The sequence below is a fragment of the Anas acuta genome, chromosome 16 (assembly GCF_963932015.1).
Source record: "Anas acuta chromosome 16, bAnaAcu1.1, whole genome shotgun sequence".
Classification (NCBI taxonomy): Eukaryota; Metazoa; Chordata; class Aves; order Anseriformes; family Anatidae; genus Anas; species Anas acuta.
Genome location: NC_088994.1, coordinates 9,837,174 through 9,854,904, shown reverse-complemented (window position 1 = coordinate 9,854,904; position 17,731 = coordinate 9,837,174). Strand labels below are relative to the sequence as shown.

The following is a 17,731-nucleotide window of genomic DNA, read 5'->3' as shown; positions in this document are numbered from 1 at the left end:
GTGTAACAATCCCCTTAAATTTTGTCATTCCACTTCTAGAATTCTGCAAATCTTCATTTTTCATCACTGCCATTCTGCAGAAATGCAAAACAGCAGTTATCCAAAGTTTGTCAAAATTTATGGGGTTGGTCTTTTGCATTTAAAAAGCAGCCTTGGATTGAGGATTCCTGTAACATGATGGGAAAAACACTATCCTGTTGATTTTTATTTTTTTTCCTTTCAGTGGCACAGTTATAGCTGAGAGAGTAAAAGCAATCTGTCAGGTGCAGATCAGCCTTTAGTATAAGAAACATTAGCATGTTTCATTATTCATAGGTTTCACTTTGTATTTCCTGAGCTGCTCCCATCAATATAAAATATGCCAATTTCCTGCCTTTCAAGGTTAATATGAAACACCTCAAAGAGATTATCAGATTGATCTTTTTTTTTTTTTTCTTATTTTGCCTGGAAAATGTATTATGAATATTTCTTTAAGTGTTTTGTTTGACTAACATCAAAGGGCCAAACCTGCTCCCAGAAATAGTCCTGTTGTAGCCAGTTTGCATTCGGCTGCAATACTGCAACTATCAGACACCTACACAATCAAATATGTGTGGTGAGCAAGACTTGACTCTAATTTAACACCCACAGAATAAACCCACAGATTTCACAGTGTGTTAATAAGGGCTAGAAGTTATGGCACCTTTGAACTCTGACATATCCAGTCTCATCGCTGTATTTTGGGTGCTGTGGTTATTTTTGAATCAAATGTGCACATCTGCAATTGCACCAAAGGGAAATGTTTCAAAAGCAAGCTAAGGCAAATAAGAGTAAGAAGGATCTGAGTGCTTCCTGTTTTATAGTTGAAATGAATCAAAATGAAAGACACAAATTTGGGCTTATGAAGCTCTGTTTATCCCTGTGCTGGGAGAGCTCCTACATTGCTTGGGTACTTGGAGGTGCATCCTTCCTCCTCAAGCGAGGTGGACAAGGTGCAGGCAGTGTGCGATGTCTGTGCAGCTCCCCAGACTGTTCTCCTGAACTCTGGGCTTCCTGAATTTGTGTTGATAAACTATTGGCATTCAGATGGTGTCTGCCCGTGGTGTACAGGGCTGCATCTCCCGGTTTCATGTGTTGTCTTCATGAGTTGCCTGCAGAACTAATGTAAAGACTAGCTTTGTGCTTGTCCTTTAAGCAGGCAAATCCAGATGTAAGCAAACACACACCCACGTCAGTTCCCTGGAAGAGGAAATAGTTAAATACAAGCCCATATTTTGTTGAGGACTTAAGATAGCTGGTCAAGACTGAATGTATTAAACGTTTGCAATACAAACAACTTTGCAAGTTCTATAACTTTCATGTGTTTGGTGGTTTTCTTTCTAAGATTAGGTAGGGAAAGAAAGAAGAATCAAGTGAAAAAAAGCAAGTAGCAGTATTGCTAACCATTCTCATTCTTGTTTCCCAGAAAATTAGAGTGTCTTGAGGGTTGTGTTGTTGTTGTTTCTGTTTGTTTTTAAATAGATCTCAGAGGTGTATTTGCATTCTATTTGTCTAGAGTTTCTGCTTTCAGGTTTTTGTCTGAAATTGTCTAAATATGTATTTGTTTTGAATGAAAGTTAACCTTCACATAAGTGTGTAAGTCCAGGCTTTTAGAAGAACACTAAACATTTGAAGAGTAACAGCAAAATCCACAAAGTTGGAAAAATTACATATCGTTAAGCTCTTAGCTGTGCCATAAGTGCAGATGTAAGATTTCCAGCTTTTCAACATGGTAAATGTATATGTTCATTTATCATAGTATTTTAAATATTATTTTAGAAAATAAATAAGGTAATGTGATTTTTGGCATAAGGAAAAAACATATCTAGTAATTTGCTACTATGGAAATAGTGACAGTTTAATTGTCTTATCAATTGTTTGCCAGGTCTACATGTTTTTCCTTTGAACTTCAAACATATCCCATACTTCTCTAAGTTTCAGAATCTCTGCCTTTACTATAAATAGGTGCACTGCCATTGTGTTTGTCTTTGGAATATTTACTCTCTCTTCTTTTGCACTTATACATGGGATTTTCTATGTGCTATTCCCTATGTTTTTAATTTTTGATGGAGCATTGCGTTTTGTAGAGACGTTTTTAATCTTTTGCTTAATATGTGTTTTACTTCCATCCTCCCCCAGACCTTTTCCTAGAACTTTTTGGGTGCTTGCACAGCTTGGAATGCAAAAGCTGGGGGAGTAACAGTGGGAGTGCATGCCTGTGACTGTGCATCTTTGCATGCATGTTCCCTGGCTCCTAAAGCAGCCTGAGCATAGACGTGTGTAAATAAGTCTGTGCAGTGATGGCTTGGTCTTGCAGTCCTTGCTCATGTAAGTAACTGTCAGCTCCCTGGGAGTACTTCCCTGAGTCAAGGCTGCAGGAGTCAGTCATGAAATCTGGAGACGAAAACCTGTTGGACAGCAGGATTTCTCCCTGCCAGGTGGCCTTTCATTTCTAAATATATTTATGGATCGCCTTCCAAAATGTTTACATTTCCCTCTAAAAATAACCATTGTTTGAAACTGCTTTAGACATCAAACTCCACAGAGAGGCCAGTTGCCACAGCTGAAAGTGAACCTGTGGGCCAAAAGAGCAAAGAGAGTTCAAAAGACAAGAAGTCGACAGTGGAACTGAGCAAGCAGAAAGGCAGCAAACAGGAAGCCAGAGAGCAGCCAGACTCCAGGGAGCAGCAAACAGCCGAGACCGACTCCATCCAGAACGGAGGAGACGCTTCAAAGGAACCCTCCTCCTACAAGAGGACAGAGAAGAGGCAGTCACTTGGAGGGTTTTTTAAGAGCCTTGTATGTTAATTTAATCCTATCTTTTAAGTTATTTCTCAGCTGATTTAAGCACCTGACCTGCAAGCTGTTAACCCTGTGAGTTTTGTGCTTCACTGCACAGTGCTCTAGTGTCAGGACTGGAATTTCATAAGCAGCTTGCAGGTCTAAGGGTAAAAAGCAAATTTTGGCAAAGGTGAGAAAACTTGGACCTCAGGGCACTGATTCACAGGCAGGTACAATTTACTATGGGACAGCCATAATGGCTCCCACACCCTTTTTATAGGTTCATGCTTTGGCTATGGGGATGATTCAGCTGCTCTGGTAGTAGGTGCTGAACTGCCTACAAATTATGGTGTGTATATAAAGGAAAAGTGAGGGTGATGTCAGTTTGCTGGAGTAACCTGTCTCCTGTGATGGTGGCTCAAATGCTGCTCAAGAGCACCTGGGACATCCCTGCAAGGAGCGGTAGACCCAACTTCCAGGAGAAAAATCAAGATAGAGATCTTGATGGATGGGAGCCAGCACAGATGTCACAAGATAAGCTCCTAGCATTAGTAATTAATTATGGACTAGTTAAAGAAACAAAAACACATGGTACTTTTAACTTTTTTTTGTTATGGTTTTTGTTTTATTTTGTAAAACTGTACCCTAAACTTGATATATACCCCCCACTTCACTGAAACCTGAAGTGGAGATATGAAAGAATTCAGGACACTAAAAATCTGAGTTACTGTAAGACTTTTTATTACTGATGCAACAAGTGTTTCTTCAGACCACTAAATAGATGGAATTTTCTGGGGCTGCTTCTCGAGCCTCTCTGCAGGAGGACAAATTTCCATTACTTTTTATAAATCAATTGGAAGAGAGCGTTTTGCTTCTCTTTCCTCCCATTGCCACAGCAGCAATTAATACAGAGTTATGGGGTCATTTTTTTTTTTTTAGAAACTTTTGGGAACCTTGTCTGTAACCTGAGCTTCATCACAAAATTTAAGGGGTACAAGAAAAACTCAACTGATTTGACTACATTACCTGCAATGATTCCTAGTGAATCTGTTTCCTCTTGAGAGATGTATAGCTCTTTTTCTTCCTCCTTCCCTAGTTTATTTCTAAGGCTGTCATGAATGAAAAAGACAGCCAGTCATCCCTCCAGGTCTGAAAGAACAAATGTCAAGCAATACAGAGTGAAAGGGTAACATGCATTTGAAAATTAGCCCTATTAGGACATGGGGTTATAAAATCAGGCTGCCATGCAGACCAATATGACTCATTCTGAGGCAGATGTTTTTCCACATCATAAGAAGTATTTAATTTGCACTCATTTCACAGAATTACTATATATCCTACTGAGGGCTATTTGCATTACCAAAATAATTATGCATTATCAGGGGAATTAAGAGCAAAAGAAAAATAACTTTTTGAAATGTTGATTGCAACAGTTCAGCCATTTCTGCTTTCTGCATTTCACCCTGTTGTGCTGGGGTAAAATCCTGGTCCATCATGAACCACTGGAATGTTCCTATGTGTTTCAGTGGAGCAAGAAAGTTTTGGATCTCATCTGTAATAACCACCAGCTTCCATTGGCTTCTTTCATCTTGGGTCCCAGTGAAGTCAAAAAGAAATTTTTTTTTATTATTGTTTTTGCTTAGCACAGCATGAGAAAGAGAGGATATAGTTTTACACGTATCTGTGTATTATACTATTTAATTGAATTACCAAACACATGCACATTCATATGCATGAACACTTTTCTTTCCTCATCTCCTTCTGTCTCCAAATTTCTGTATAAAATTTCCACAGCACACAACATCAGTGCATGTGTGTAACACCTGATCCATGCCCCAAGCATGGTGTGTAGGTGTAGTATTCAGATGTGGAGGCCTACAACATCCCCCATCCCAGCAGTAAAATCAGGAATCCAGGCTTACACCATGTACATGATGGTAACATTTTTTTGTTGTTGTTATTGTTATAGGTTATCTAGAAACAGGCCAAAGGTTAACTACCTCTATGATTTCTGGAGACAATTGAGGTTTTTTTCTTTTCCTAGTCTGGTAATTTATTGTAATTAAGCACTGACAGCTCTCCTTTATCATGATTCTCATTGAATGTATGAGGAAGGTTTTTTCTGTTGACAACTGCACTTTGCATAACGTCATTCATATGAACTGTGCCCAAAATTTTTTTTGTAGAGTTTAAAAGTAGACACTAATTTAGAATTATTCCAAAAAGGATCCAGAGATAGTAGGAACTATAAAACAGTGAGGAAAAATGCTTTTTAAGTGCAAGTTCATGAAAGAGTCAGAGATGCAGAAAAGGTATCCGTGATTCAGGGGGGAAGGGGGAGGGGGGAGGGAAACTTTTTGATCAAGAGAGAAGGTTATGCAGGGGTTAAAAGACAGTTATGGGAGAAAAAAAAAGAATGCAGTACAAAGGTAGAGGAAGTAGAGAGATTTTGTGAGATATTTTTCTTGCTCAAGTAGGATACCAGACAGCTTGACTGTGTAGCCCCTTGTCTTCTGTTGCAATTGTAGATGGAGAGAGGGGAAAAAAAAAGAGGTATGTTTATGGAAAATATATCCCAGGAAATGACTACCTCTTTCTCAGTATCACAAAGATTACCCACACCTAAGAAACCTAGTTCTGTAATGCTTTGAAAAAAATAATCTACACATCTCCTAAGTAATCAAACTAAGACCCGGGAAGGTGTAATCATTAATCTAAAAGTATTAGATCAGACACAAACCAATGCCAGAAGTTTCCTTTCAAGGTAACAGCTCAGGTATCTGGTAACAACTCAAAAAAAAAAACATATGTATACATACATATATACATATATATAAAGCTTTATAGTGATAAAATGGAAGCAGAAGATGTTTAACGAGATCTTGCGAGGTCTTACTTGCTCACATAACCCGTGCCCACTGAGCTCCTCCTAAATTCTGATGAGCTGTTTCAATAGCAGCTATTTTAACAACACTTTCTCCTCAATCTGTTGATTCGTCTGGGAAAGGGCACAGAGTAAGAGGATGTCATAGTGCAGGAATGCAGCTGATGAGAATGCTTCAGTACAAGCATCTGCTCCCAGTTGGGCTAAAAATTACTGAAACTTTTGATACAAACGGAGCCACTTATGCAAGCAAACAGTATTATGGCCTCGTTGTGTGGTTTTGGCACAGACAGTAAGGTCCAGTGGCTGTTCCTATGTGAAAAGAGATGAATTTCTAAGCTATATAAAATGCATAGGTATTTAGTAAAAATTAGAAAGATTAGATTAGAAATTTAAAGGAGGGGGTGGGGTCACAGAAGATTAATGGTATTGTTTTCTGAGCTGGAATAACTCATACTGAAGTTGTCAGAAGCTGGAAGTGCTTAGCATGTGGAAACTATTCTGACCTATTCTGATCTGTGTATCTGGTACACTGACATAAATTTCTGAGCACAAGCTGGGGAAAAAAAAAAAGAATACTCCAATACCAGGACATTCCTGCATGTGTACTTTAAAGTGTTCTGCCCAAAATATGTTCCAGTCTAACTGTCACAAATGCAGGCAACTTTCACTGCGCTGAAAGAGATTATGCAGAGTAATCAAGAGCAAGATATAAGCCAGTGGTACCCGTGCTTCTGAATCTGAGGGCAGAGCTGGAATTTGTCCGTTAAAAGGGCAGGAACAAAGTTCTTTATTTCACATCAGGCTTGGAAATTCCAGTTTAACAAGAATCATCAGCTTGTCTCTCTTAAAGCTTCCTGCTTTAATCAGCAACCACTGTGAAAATGGGTGCAGCAGGGAGACTGTAGTATAGGCAAATAACAACGAGACATTCTGCATATATACTAAATGAGTCAAAATGGGGATTATGTGAAACGAGCTTCCCCTTCCCCTAGTCTCCACCCAGTCTGCATCATTTATAGGAAGGCTGGCAAATGGTATCATCTTATTTCCTAGGTCAGCCTAGAAATGGCTTAATGTGGTCACAGCTATGGTTGAGAGACTCCACTCTACTTTTGTAACAGAGGAAATCTAAGTGTTGAGCAGGTTTTTAGGGTTGCTGGACAAATTTGAAATGACTAGCTCATTTGGCATTTTTGATAGACATTAGAACTGTTTTTTATTGTGTGTTTATCTTTTTTTAATGCCTTATATTTGCTGCTACGTGTAAGTAGCAAAAAAGAAAAAAAAAATCATTCTGTTCCAGAGTGTCTTCAAAACTTAACATTAGTGTAAGCAGAAGCAAACCCACTGCAGTCAATGGAGTGTTTTGTTTTGTTTTGTTGTTTCCTGGCCCACCCTAGCACAGTATTATGGTTAGTTTAAGGCAGGGGCTGTTTGTTGTCTGCTCTTTTTATACTTAGATTTTCAAAGGTGAAAAGTTGAAAGCATGTCAGTGAGGTGAAGTCTAATCGATATACAAAAACACTGATCTTACCTCCCTGAAAGGGATGAGGAAGTTGAGATCTTTCCCTTTCCCAATCTGACACAAAATAGTCCCATGGTGACCTAAAGTGGTGAGTCAGGTTCCCAGAATGAATTGTACTATGTGAAAGGACAATTTATATATGATTCTGCAAAATTCATGTTGTAGGAAAAGCACATAGCCGCTTTTAGCATTGTCACTGTATTTTTCTGTTCAGTATGTAATGATTTAGGCATCTAGTTGCAAACAGGATTGGCATCCATACACGCTGTTAACAGTGACCTCTTAGTGTTTGTGGATCCATTCTGCTGCAACGTTCAATGCCAGTAAAATTGGGCCAAGGCATTGTAAACTAAAACCAAGTTTCTATTAATTACTGGTCGAAGATTTTGTTAGCAGAACTAGATCTATGCATTTCCTTCATCTAAACCAGATTAGTGTCTTGAACTTTTTCCAAAACCAGAATTATATTTGTAGCGTAGAAAAGCTTTATCACTCTAACATTGTCAAATACCTGTCATGCATAAAAGTATTTAATGTTCCTGTAAGTTAGAGCAGACCAAGGCTGGCTATAATACACTATTAATCATGCTTGATGGACTCCTAGTGTGGTTTCAGTGAAGCATTTAGACCAGAGATATTTTGGTGAGAATTATGCCAAAACTACAATACTGCAAGCAGGAACATGTCTCTGTTATGTTAGCTAGTCAGCACAATCACTTTTCATGACGATTGGAGAAATTATATAAAAATCATATTGAATGAACCAATGCATTTAGGCAAAATTGCAGGCAGTAGCATTCTGGGATTGTTGGGATATAGATGGTGTTCAGGTACTTACATACTAAGTAAAGAGCAAATTACGAAGAACAGGGAACTGAAATGAGTGGAAAACATCTAATAGCAAAGCTCTAACACATAATTCCCCACTTAACTGCTTAGAAATATTCTTTTTTTTTTTAAATAAATTTCTATATCTTATTCCACAGGGTTCCAAAAGGATGTCTGATGCCGAAGTGCAAACAGATCCAGTGTCTATCCTACCTGCTGGGAAATCCAAGTAATGAATACAATTGGCTGCTGAAGGATCAGCAGCTCTCTCTACGCTCACTTGCAATAGAGATGACTCATTATTTTCCTTTACATGGCTGTCATCAGATGCCTGAGGCTAAAATAAACATTGGTGTATCATTTAAGGTATATCATTTACAGGGTTTGTTCATTAGATGTTAGAAAGCAACTGTAAAGATCATCAAGAAGCAATGTGGAGTATTATATTTAAAGAAAGGTCATGTGGATGATTTTCAGTATATAGAGGGTAGTAAGGTAAGAAATGGGCAGTGAATTAAATAGCAGAAAAAATGCATGTGACAAAGGAATGCAGTTTGTGCAGCAAGGCATGAGCAACAAATCCTCAGTTTTAGAGAGCTTCAAAGCAGCCAGGAAAAAAATCTTTTTTGATAAATGTTATACTTAAATGTAAAAACAACCAAGTCACCTTCTGTGGTATTAAATAGTGCTAAAATTAGCAAAAAGTCTGCAGTATGATAGAATCAGAGGTTATAAAGTTATGCTTCATATTGGTTATTAATGTAGATTAAAAAGCTAAAATGCAAAAGCTTTACATGATTGAGACAACTTCTGTCCTGGTGAGGTAGGATAACAAATTAAAAATTATTTAAGGTTCTAATAGGAACACAAGGGGGCACCCGTGTCCCCACCGTAGTCCTAACTCCAAGGCTGTACCTACAATCCTGTTATTAATGTTTTTCAGATGACAGGGAAGAAGAAAAAAAGTTAGTTGTTTCATCAGATATTTGTTTATATCTATACTTGTAATTAATCCTAATAAAATCAAAATCAAGGCTGTCCAGGCACCTCCCTGCTTGACAAGGTTCCTGTAATAACTGTAGTTAATAAATTTTACAGAAAAGTAAGATTTCTGTGGTTTATTCAGCTATTTACTCAGACAAAAAACTGTAAGCCTGACGTTTGAAGTCACACTAGCATCTGAAAGATATATATTGTATATTTTGATCTCATTATGATTAAATAAACATACTAATCCTTTCACAAAATCATTTGCTGCTTTAATCTTAAAACAAAGTTTATTATTTGCATCCCTATTTTCTGATGATAGATGTGACATTAAGGTATAAATCAACATATGAAAGCCCTGCCTGTGGAGTGAATATCTGTCTGTCTTTATTTGAGGAAAGATTATAACTGGCAATTGAGTGAGAATTCTGTAAAATCTGCAGAACTACATTTCTGAATAGTCATAGATGGGTAAAAGAGCCGTTTTTCTCAATACTATTCACTGTAGAAAGATTCAGCAGCATTTTTGCACTTGCCTTGCAAACGTGGAGTTGAGGCATAACACTAAAACTTGCCACTGTTTCTACATGTAGAGAGCAGAAACAAAAGGTCTTTTAGTTATAAACAGCACTTTCTGTTCTCCTCCCTGGCACAATGGGTCTTTGATGCCACACAAAGTGATATCAATCAAGACTGACCGCTTACAGATTTCAAACCTGATTTGTAACAACCTACTTCTACAGCTGCGTAGGACCTGTGACTTCTGTAGATCCCCATTTATAGTAGCATGAGGAAAGAACTGGGATCATCATATCCAGTATTGCAACACAAAAAAAAAACAGTCTTAGGTTTCATCTACTACAAGAGTATACAGTTTTAATTAGATCAGTGCATGTAAAGCTACATACAGAGACAACCATCTTAGTTATGTGCTTGTATAAAAGTGCCAGATGTCAGCATAGCGAGTGCCATCAGAAAAGAGGAATAAACTATCGTGTTATATCATGACTTCATACCGGTGTAATTGCCTCTGTATTTGAATTATATTTAATCTATTTTCAAATAAAAAATGTTCTAGCTAATTGTATTATATATCCTATAGATGTTATAATTAGTATATTATAGACAGCATAGATATTGTTATTACATTGTGGATAGTTCAGGCCTTCTGTAGAAGATAACTCTTTGTTGGCCCTTGTTTTAGGAGCAGATCTGTACTGACTGCCTTTCTGTATTCCTGAGGCAATTAGGACTGGTGACCATGTGATTTGACCATATCACTTGGCAATAGGGCTAATTTCAGGAATCAGGAAATCCTCTTGGCAGAAAAACAAGAAAAACAGTAAGTTTGGCCGTGGATGCCCCTGTGCCATGGAACTATTATTGCAGATGAACTAACGGTTAGGGTTGGCACTGCCTCCCACAGAGAAACTCCCCATTTTTTTTGATTCCTCTCTGATAACAGGAACAACACAAGCTTTGAAGAAGCGAGTCAGCCTTCTCATAAAGCAGCAACACATGGAGCCCCAGGAGGAAGAAAGGTCTTAGGAGATGCATCCACAGTTAAGTTGAGCTTCCGCATTCCACATGCTGTATAAGAAACATGAAAGTACAGCTTTTATGTTCAGGCCCGGTAAAGCTTAACAAGTGATTTGGAAATCAAAGCTTTGGAAAAGGCTGCAATCCAAGACAAAGGAAAAGAGCAGCCAAACCAAGACATTGCATTTAGGCTTTGTTGTCAGCAAACAAGGTCTGTTTTTATACATAGGATCTTTTGAGGGGAACTGAAGCAGATCAGATTTCTTGCAGGATCTTAAGGTGTGTTTCATGCACTAGTATTTGAAAAAGTTTATGAATCAAATGCCATCTCAGGAATATACAAATAACCCAGGAATGGGTTTAAACTGCTGCTTTTTGTGTAATAAGCACTTCTTTACAATAGGCAGGTGTTTGCCCCTAGCCTCCACTCCTGGTTGCGGTTCAGGGATGAGCTCAGGGTGGGCCATGCTCAGTCCAAGCACAGAGTGACAAGCACCTCCTCACCAGCCTGGGTGCCATGGGTTTCTGTAACCTGAAAGCAAATTATCTCCTTTGAAAGTATATCTGAGCTCAGTTGTTCTTCCCTGGAATCTGTCCAGATGTTTAACTTCATTACACTTCAAAGTTTTTTATAGATAATTCCTGGCAAAACTGCCCTGCACTGACTCGTACAATACACAGCCTGTGTAGAACAATGTAATTTCCGTTATTAAACAGTCCACCCATTAATCGTGCGTGTAACCAGCAGCTAATTACCAGCACACACAAAATAGATAATTGCACTTCAGCAGCTATTACTTATTTGGTGTAAGCATTGCCTACAGCCCATTTTTTCAGCCTGCCATGTATGTTGGTTGTCTTGTGTGCATCTTCATGGCTGCTGCTCTGAGGAGGCCCTGAGGAGGCCTTCTTGGGTCTGAGGAGGCCCTGTGGGCCAGAAGCAGCCAGGCAGGCAGCCCCAGGGTGCCCCCTTGGGCCCCTCAGACACTCTCTGCACCCCAAAACCCCGTTCCTCTCACATCATGATGCCCTTGGCCTGCTCGCCACCTTGGCCTGAGGAGTTCATTGGAGCACGAGACTGTCAGGCAGGACACTTTTCTGGGGCACTGAGTTTTGAGATATGTTACTTCTTGTGGTCTCCAGATTGTCTTAGCTGTTCTTATATGCCTGAAAATATCATAATTATGGTCTTGTTCCTGCATGATATGGTGTTCTGAAGCTCCTGGGGGTTGCTTGTCTACTGAAACCTCTTGTTGAATTGTGTGCACCAATCAGTCACACAAAGCAAAATAGAGAAATACCCCAGAGTTTCCCTCACACCTGTACTTTCTACATGTTCATAGAATCATAGAATCATTAAAGTTGGAAAAGGCCTTCAAGATCATCTGGTCCAACTATCACCCTACTACTACCAATGTCACCAAATAAAACATGTCCCTAAGCACCACATCCAACCTTTCCCTAAACACCCCCAGGGGTGGTGACTCCACCACCTCCCTGGGCAACCCGTTCCAATGCCTGACTGCTCTTTCTGAGAAGTCTGTGGAGTATTTCTGGCACTCATTGTTATCATATTTGTAATAAGGCAGTTTGCTAAATGCAGTTCTGAAAGATAAAGCCAAATTCTGCCCATGCCAGGCCTGTATCTCACCCCAACCCAGTGTAAAGCTGGAGCAGGTTTCCAGCTGGGAACGTGAGCAGTATCCCTTGTAAGCAAAAGGCTGTGCTTTAGGAGATGACTGGGGAAGGTCTACTCATGCTGAGACCAGAGTCCAACCATGGGAAGGACAAAACTGCTTCCAAGGGGGTGTGAGTGTGTGTCACGCTGCTAGCTCTGCACCCCACATTTAGAACATGATTTATGACTACATCCATATCCTTTTGTATGTTTACAGCTGTTTTTGGGATGACTTACACAACAAAATCAATGGTTTCATACACAGAAAGAATTGTGTGGCAGGACATAAACACAAAGGGTTAGTGAACGAATGAGTTGTGGTTGTGGGAGCTGACCCTACTTGTGAGGTTACAGATGGAATAGTTCTAATTTTTTTTATACTCATCTGAGAATATCAGTGAAGAATCTGGATTTGCTACAGGCTCCACCTCTTCTGGATAACACACCCAGGTCTTTACTGGCAACTTCAGCAGTTTAGCAGTTCTGAGAACACAAAAACAGGAAATTCTGCACCAGCCTTGACAGAGGCTGAAGAACTGTATAAATTCCTTAAAGACTGCATTATTTTTTCAAAAACAAATTATCAAAAGCATTGAAGAAGAAGAATAAATCTGTTATTGGCATTCTTTGTTTTTACTTAATCATTTCCTATTAAATTTGTCACCTACTAAACTCTGTAGGAAAACAGCTTACTGCACAGGAAGCATTAACAATTTGCTTTTTATACCGGAAAGGTACAAAGTCCAAATTCCTTCTTTATCACATCCCAATGTAATCAGGTGATGCAGCATTTGACACTACCCCTTCACCTACCTTTACACAGAGTAGGAGTAGAGTCCTACTACAACTATTGCAGTGCACAAAGAACAATAAAGACCCTGGACACAATCTTTAGGACATTTAAAATATTACTAGAATTTTGCAGGCTCATCTTTGTTGCAGTACTTCAGAAATGTTAAGGATGTTTGTGAGTTCTTCATTAGGGTTGTTTGGAAAACAAGGGAAGTAAGGATTAAGTTTCAAATTTTTCACTTTTTTTTTTTTTTTTTTTCTGTCTGCAATTTTTAGGTTATTGAAGGAATAGATTCTTGGTATAAACTGAAATTACATTACTTGAGTAAATGAGATTGAAGCATCCCAACATGTTGAGGCACTATCACTAGAAGCTTTCTCTTGGCAGCTTTTGAGAGCTGGCAGTGGCTGTCATGAGTGGAGGAAAATAATTGCATGTGCAAAACTTTGTTTGTAAAATTCAGCTTACCTCTGAAGCTTTTTTTTTTTTTTTTTTTTTTTTTTTTTTTTTAACATCAATTCACAGTATTGGAAAAGCATGCGATTATCAAATTACGTACTCCTCCACAGATAGATCGATCATATAATCCCTGATAAATGAGAGAACAGAAATGAGAAAATATGTCTGGTAGAAATGAAAGCCTTCCCTTCTTTCATTTGACTCAAACCAAAGCACTGCTGTCCCAATTCCTCAGTAGGCAGGTTGTCACAGAGCACTGTGTTCAGGGGGTTCTGCAATGCCTCCCTTCCAGGGCACAAGGAGAGAATTTGGAAGAATGCATGAGATTTTGCCAGCAGCTGGCTTCAGAGTCCACTTGTGTGGGCTGAGAGGGAGCGTGGGCTGAAAGGGAGCGTGGGCTAACAGGGCAGCAGGCAGCACTGCAATCACTGCTACAATGCGAGGTCTGTAGGAAGAGTAGGAGTTTAGGTTGCAGATGTCCCACTGCCTGCTGTTGATCCTGCATCTATCTGTTCCTTCTCATAGCCTTCTCACTCAGCCTTTGTACAGGAGACAATAAATTCCTCTCTCTGCATAGTTTAGTAAATTAATTTAAATAGTTAACATTTAGTAAATTGTTTAGTATTTCTAGTAAATATATGAATGTAAGTGCTTGTTGCCACCACTCTGGAGCAGATGACGTATTACATATGAATGCACATCGTGCTTGGTTGCTGAGGAGATCATATAAATAGATACCTGGAGAATTCTTAAAGCCTGGTGATTCTTACTGGAAGTACTATAGGAGGCTTGCAGAAGTCTATCTGTGCTGGCTCTTCAGAAGTATTTCACAGCTTTGCACACTTATCTGAGAGTAAATTAAAATGCCTGGGTATGACCAGAGATGACTGAAAGGATTTGTCAGCTGCCATAAGAATAGGAGAGCAATTAAGTGGAGACAGTAACCTCTTAAACGTCTGCGGCACAAACTTAGAAGCACCCTTGATCAAATTCTGCAATCAAGGCTAGGCAATTTTATTAGCACCTACATATCAACATAAAATGCCTGTATTTATATTCAAATCCTCAATCATTGATTGGAACCTAGTTGTAGATGTTGTAGAAACATTTCCCTGTACCCAAAGAACCCACTAGTGGTGCATACAGAAGCATTTTGGTGATTGTAAGTGCTTACAACTGTGCTAGCAAAAGACCCCACCAGAGACATGAGCTACATAAATTTAATTCCACTGTGACTGAGTCCATGCTAATGTTTTTGTCAACATCACGACTGTACTTGAAAGTCATTTTTGGCTTCCTTCTCCCATTCTCTGACTTCCATTCAGTCCTGCTAGTAAAACTTCCATCAACTTGCTGTCATGTTGGGGTCCACAGGTCCCACAGAGACCTAGCAAAGGTTAATCGCTGCAGTGGGGTGGGTCAGCCCAGCTGGTTTTCATAGGAGTTGCTGAGAAGATTTAACCCCCTTTAAGAGGGACAGGGAAGGAAATAAAGCTAGTGTGTTAGCTGCTGGAAGAAGTTGGATTCAAAGAGTACCAGGTAGGGGCTGCATGCTCCCAAACAGAGCAGGCAGACTGGTGTGGGGTTGTTCTGTTGTATTCTGATCTGGAGTATGTGGTTGGTCTTTCAGGGGGTGTGTGTGAGGGGGGAGGGGGGTACATTTGTGGTCTCCCAAGGAGACACCAGTCCTTGATAAACCTTTCTGGTTTTAGCCTCCTCTGGAGTTTGTGATGTGGTTGGTTTGGAAATGCTGTGGTGATGTTTTAGCTCATACGCTCATCAAAAACACTTCAGGAGTGCTGTGCACCTGTAAGCTAGGGAGGTGATACACTCCTTTTGTTAGAAGTCTAAATGTGGACTTAGCCACCTAACTTCAACCCTGAAAACATAAACAGCTTTGACCTCAATCAATATTTATTTAAAGATGAATGGCTGTGCTAAAGTGTAAATTTACTGAAGCCCAGAAGTACATAAGCACATTCATCACAGAAATAACAAGCCTTTTTTTTTTTTCTTTTTTTTTTCTTTTTTTTTTTTCAGTTGACTTTGCCCATAAAATGCACTGGCATTTTGTAAGTAGGAGCTGTATAACTCTGGAGCCTCACCAACAGATCCAAGCAAGGCTTGCACTGAACATCTTGATTTTGGAGAATGATATTGGATTTTGGCTTGTCTGTATTACAAACACTATTTTTCTGTGTGTGCTATATAATAAATACTTCTTTAATATATTTTTAAAGTGGTTACCAGGTTAATCTTGGTGTGTGTGGTTGGTTTTTTTGTTTTGTTTTGTTTTTTGGCCTTTTCTCAACAGAGGAAGGTCTCAACATGCCTTAAGTTTGTAGTCTGCCTTGAGTGTCGCAAAGCAGTTTAGAAAAAATATGAAAGGAAGCTGAAACCCATGCTGTGTCCAGAGCATGTGGGAGATGCAGGGGGCGAGGGTTAAGGCAAAGCTGCTTTCTGTCATTATCCCATGTCACTGTCTCAGTCACCATAGCTGACCTGCAGTTATGTAATATAATATGGACACTGAGACTTTTAACAAATGTCACTTTGAAGCAAAGCATGTGCTTTTAGAGAAAGTTGTTTGTTTTAACAGAACCCAAAATTACGCATTCATCATCTTGTCTCCTGTAAAGCATATTGTTCTAGCTTGGAGGAAAACGAAACTAAACCATATGCTGAAAGTGGAAGAATTTAGAAAAACTACTCTTTCCATCAAATCTGTGCCTTGTTTTTCTAGCTTGGGGGGAGGAGGGAAGCAAGCAGGAATTCCTGTAAGGAGGGGGTAAAGTAGGCAGTTACTATTCCTAGTCCATGACACAAGAGTAGGTGCTTTCAAGTACTTGGAAACAAACATTGTACTAAAATTACTACTGGTTACTGGTAAAATTACTTGTAAATGTCTATATTCTAGGATAGAAACAGTATTTAGGGTTTTGCAAAAAGTGTTCCTTAAGTTTTTTGTTCACAGATGTATCTTTGTTCTTAGGTACACCTTTGCTAAGAATTTCCTAAGCAACTAATGACTACGTGTGCTTCAATGTTGGGGTACTCAGCTTGTAGTTTCTCAAAGAACTTCTTATGAATGGTGATGCTTTGACAGTAAGGTGCTATAAAGATCACCCTAAACTGACATTATTAGTGTACTTCCAACCTTCTAGTGTATTTTGAATTTATTCTCCCAGTTTTTCTCTTCATGAGAGTGTAGTGTTAGGTCCTATAAATGTTGGAAAAAATATGGTGAGTTAGTTCAGAATTGGACTTCCATTGGGGTGACTTAATATTACCTGTTTCTGAGGAACATTTTTATTTACTTGTTTTCAGGATCAAAAATCCATATTGTGAGAGTCAGTGCATTGATCTAAATACTTGTGTATTTTTTGGCCTGACTTCCTCTTATTACTTCCTGAGCACTAAGAGGAAGGTTCCTGTGAGGTTGGTTACTTGACCTCTGCCCTACCAATAAGTGAATATGAAATACTGAGTATTTCTGAAAGATCTTAGTTTGCTTTCTGAGATAAGAATTAAGACCAATGAGAGTAATCCGCTCATTATCAACAGCAAACATCTCAGATATTTGAAATGAGATCTTTATTCCAGTCACTGTTCTGAATTTATATCTTGCTGCTAGCTATCTATAGAGAAAAAAACAATTATCTGTCAGGAAAGATCAGTTTTTGAAAGTTGATGCAGTGGCTACCTTTTAAAATAGGTACCCCAGTAACATAATGTGTTATTGTTCTTGTATTTATCTGTACCTCATAGATGTAACTGTACTTCCTCACATTAAAACCAGAGATGCACACGGTGTTGAAATATTGCCCTATGGGAGGGGGGGATCTGTGGTGTGGTGAGAGTACTATGTGTGGGCCTGGCATGAATCTGTGGGGCATGAGGGAGCTCTGCACCACAGGTTGTTCTTGTGACCTTCTTGGTGGGCCCTGGGGAGGAGGCCTGGGACTGTGAGAGCTGTCCTCATGGCCACTGTGCTGCTCAGAGCAGCCTCTGTCATGCACCAGGCCTCTTAGCTCTCTGCCATCCCATGGGAAGCACTAGGAAATGAAATGCATTGTGGCTGCTTTCCTCTGGGCGAAGTGGGAGGCAAGCAGGGGGCCTTGTTTCCCTTTACGCAAGGTGGAACAAAGAGGTGCTGTGGGGCTTGCTTATCCTCAGCTGCCTGTGTGAGCTCTTGGCACCAGGGACTTCCATGCCCAGTGGAAGCTCTGAACCAGG

The 17,731-nt window shown here is 39.5% G+C and overlaps 1 protein-coding gene and 1 long non-coding RNA gene across 9 annotated transcripts in view; both read left to right on the top strand.

Moving 5' to 3' along the window:
• The window catches only part of BCAS1 (brain enriched myelin associated protein 1), a 48,698-nt gene extending 39,412 nt beyond the window's left edge, over positions 1-9,286 (top strand). For 6 of the 8 annotated variants that reach the window (XM_068700394.1, XM_068700395.1, XM_068700398.1 and 3 more), the window contains 2 exons: positions 2,548-2,817; positions 8,198-9,286. In XM_068700394.1, coding sequence (XP_068556495.1) covers positions 2,548-2,817; positions 8,198-8,272 — 345 coding nt within the window. In that variant the 3' untranslated portion in view covers positions 8,273-9,286. The remainder of the gene's footprint in view (positions 1-2,547; positions 2,818-8,197) is intronic. The other 2 variants (XM_068700399.1, XM_068700397.1) reach the window with 1 other exon arrangement.
• Positions 9,287-14,733: 5,447 nt separating this feature from the next.
• Positions 14,734-15,750, top strand: LOC137865530 (uncharacterized). The gene is made up of 2 exons (XR_011101960.1): positions 14,734-15,034; positions 15,536-15,750. It is a non-coding gene; the product is annotated as an uncharacterized lncRNA (long non-coding RNA).
• The last annotated feature ends 1,981 nt before the right edge of the window (positions 15,751-17,731 follow it).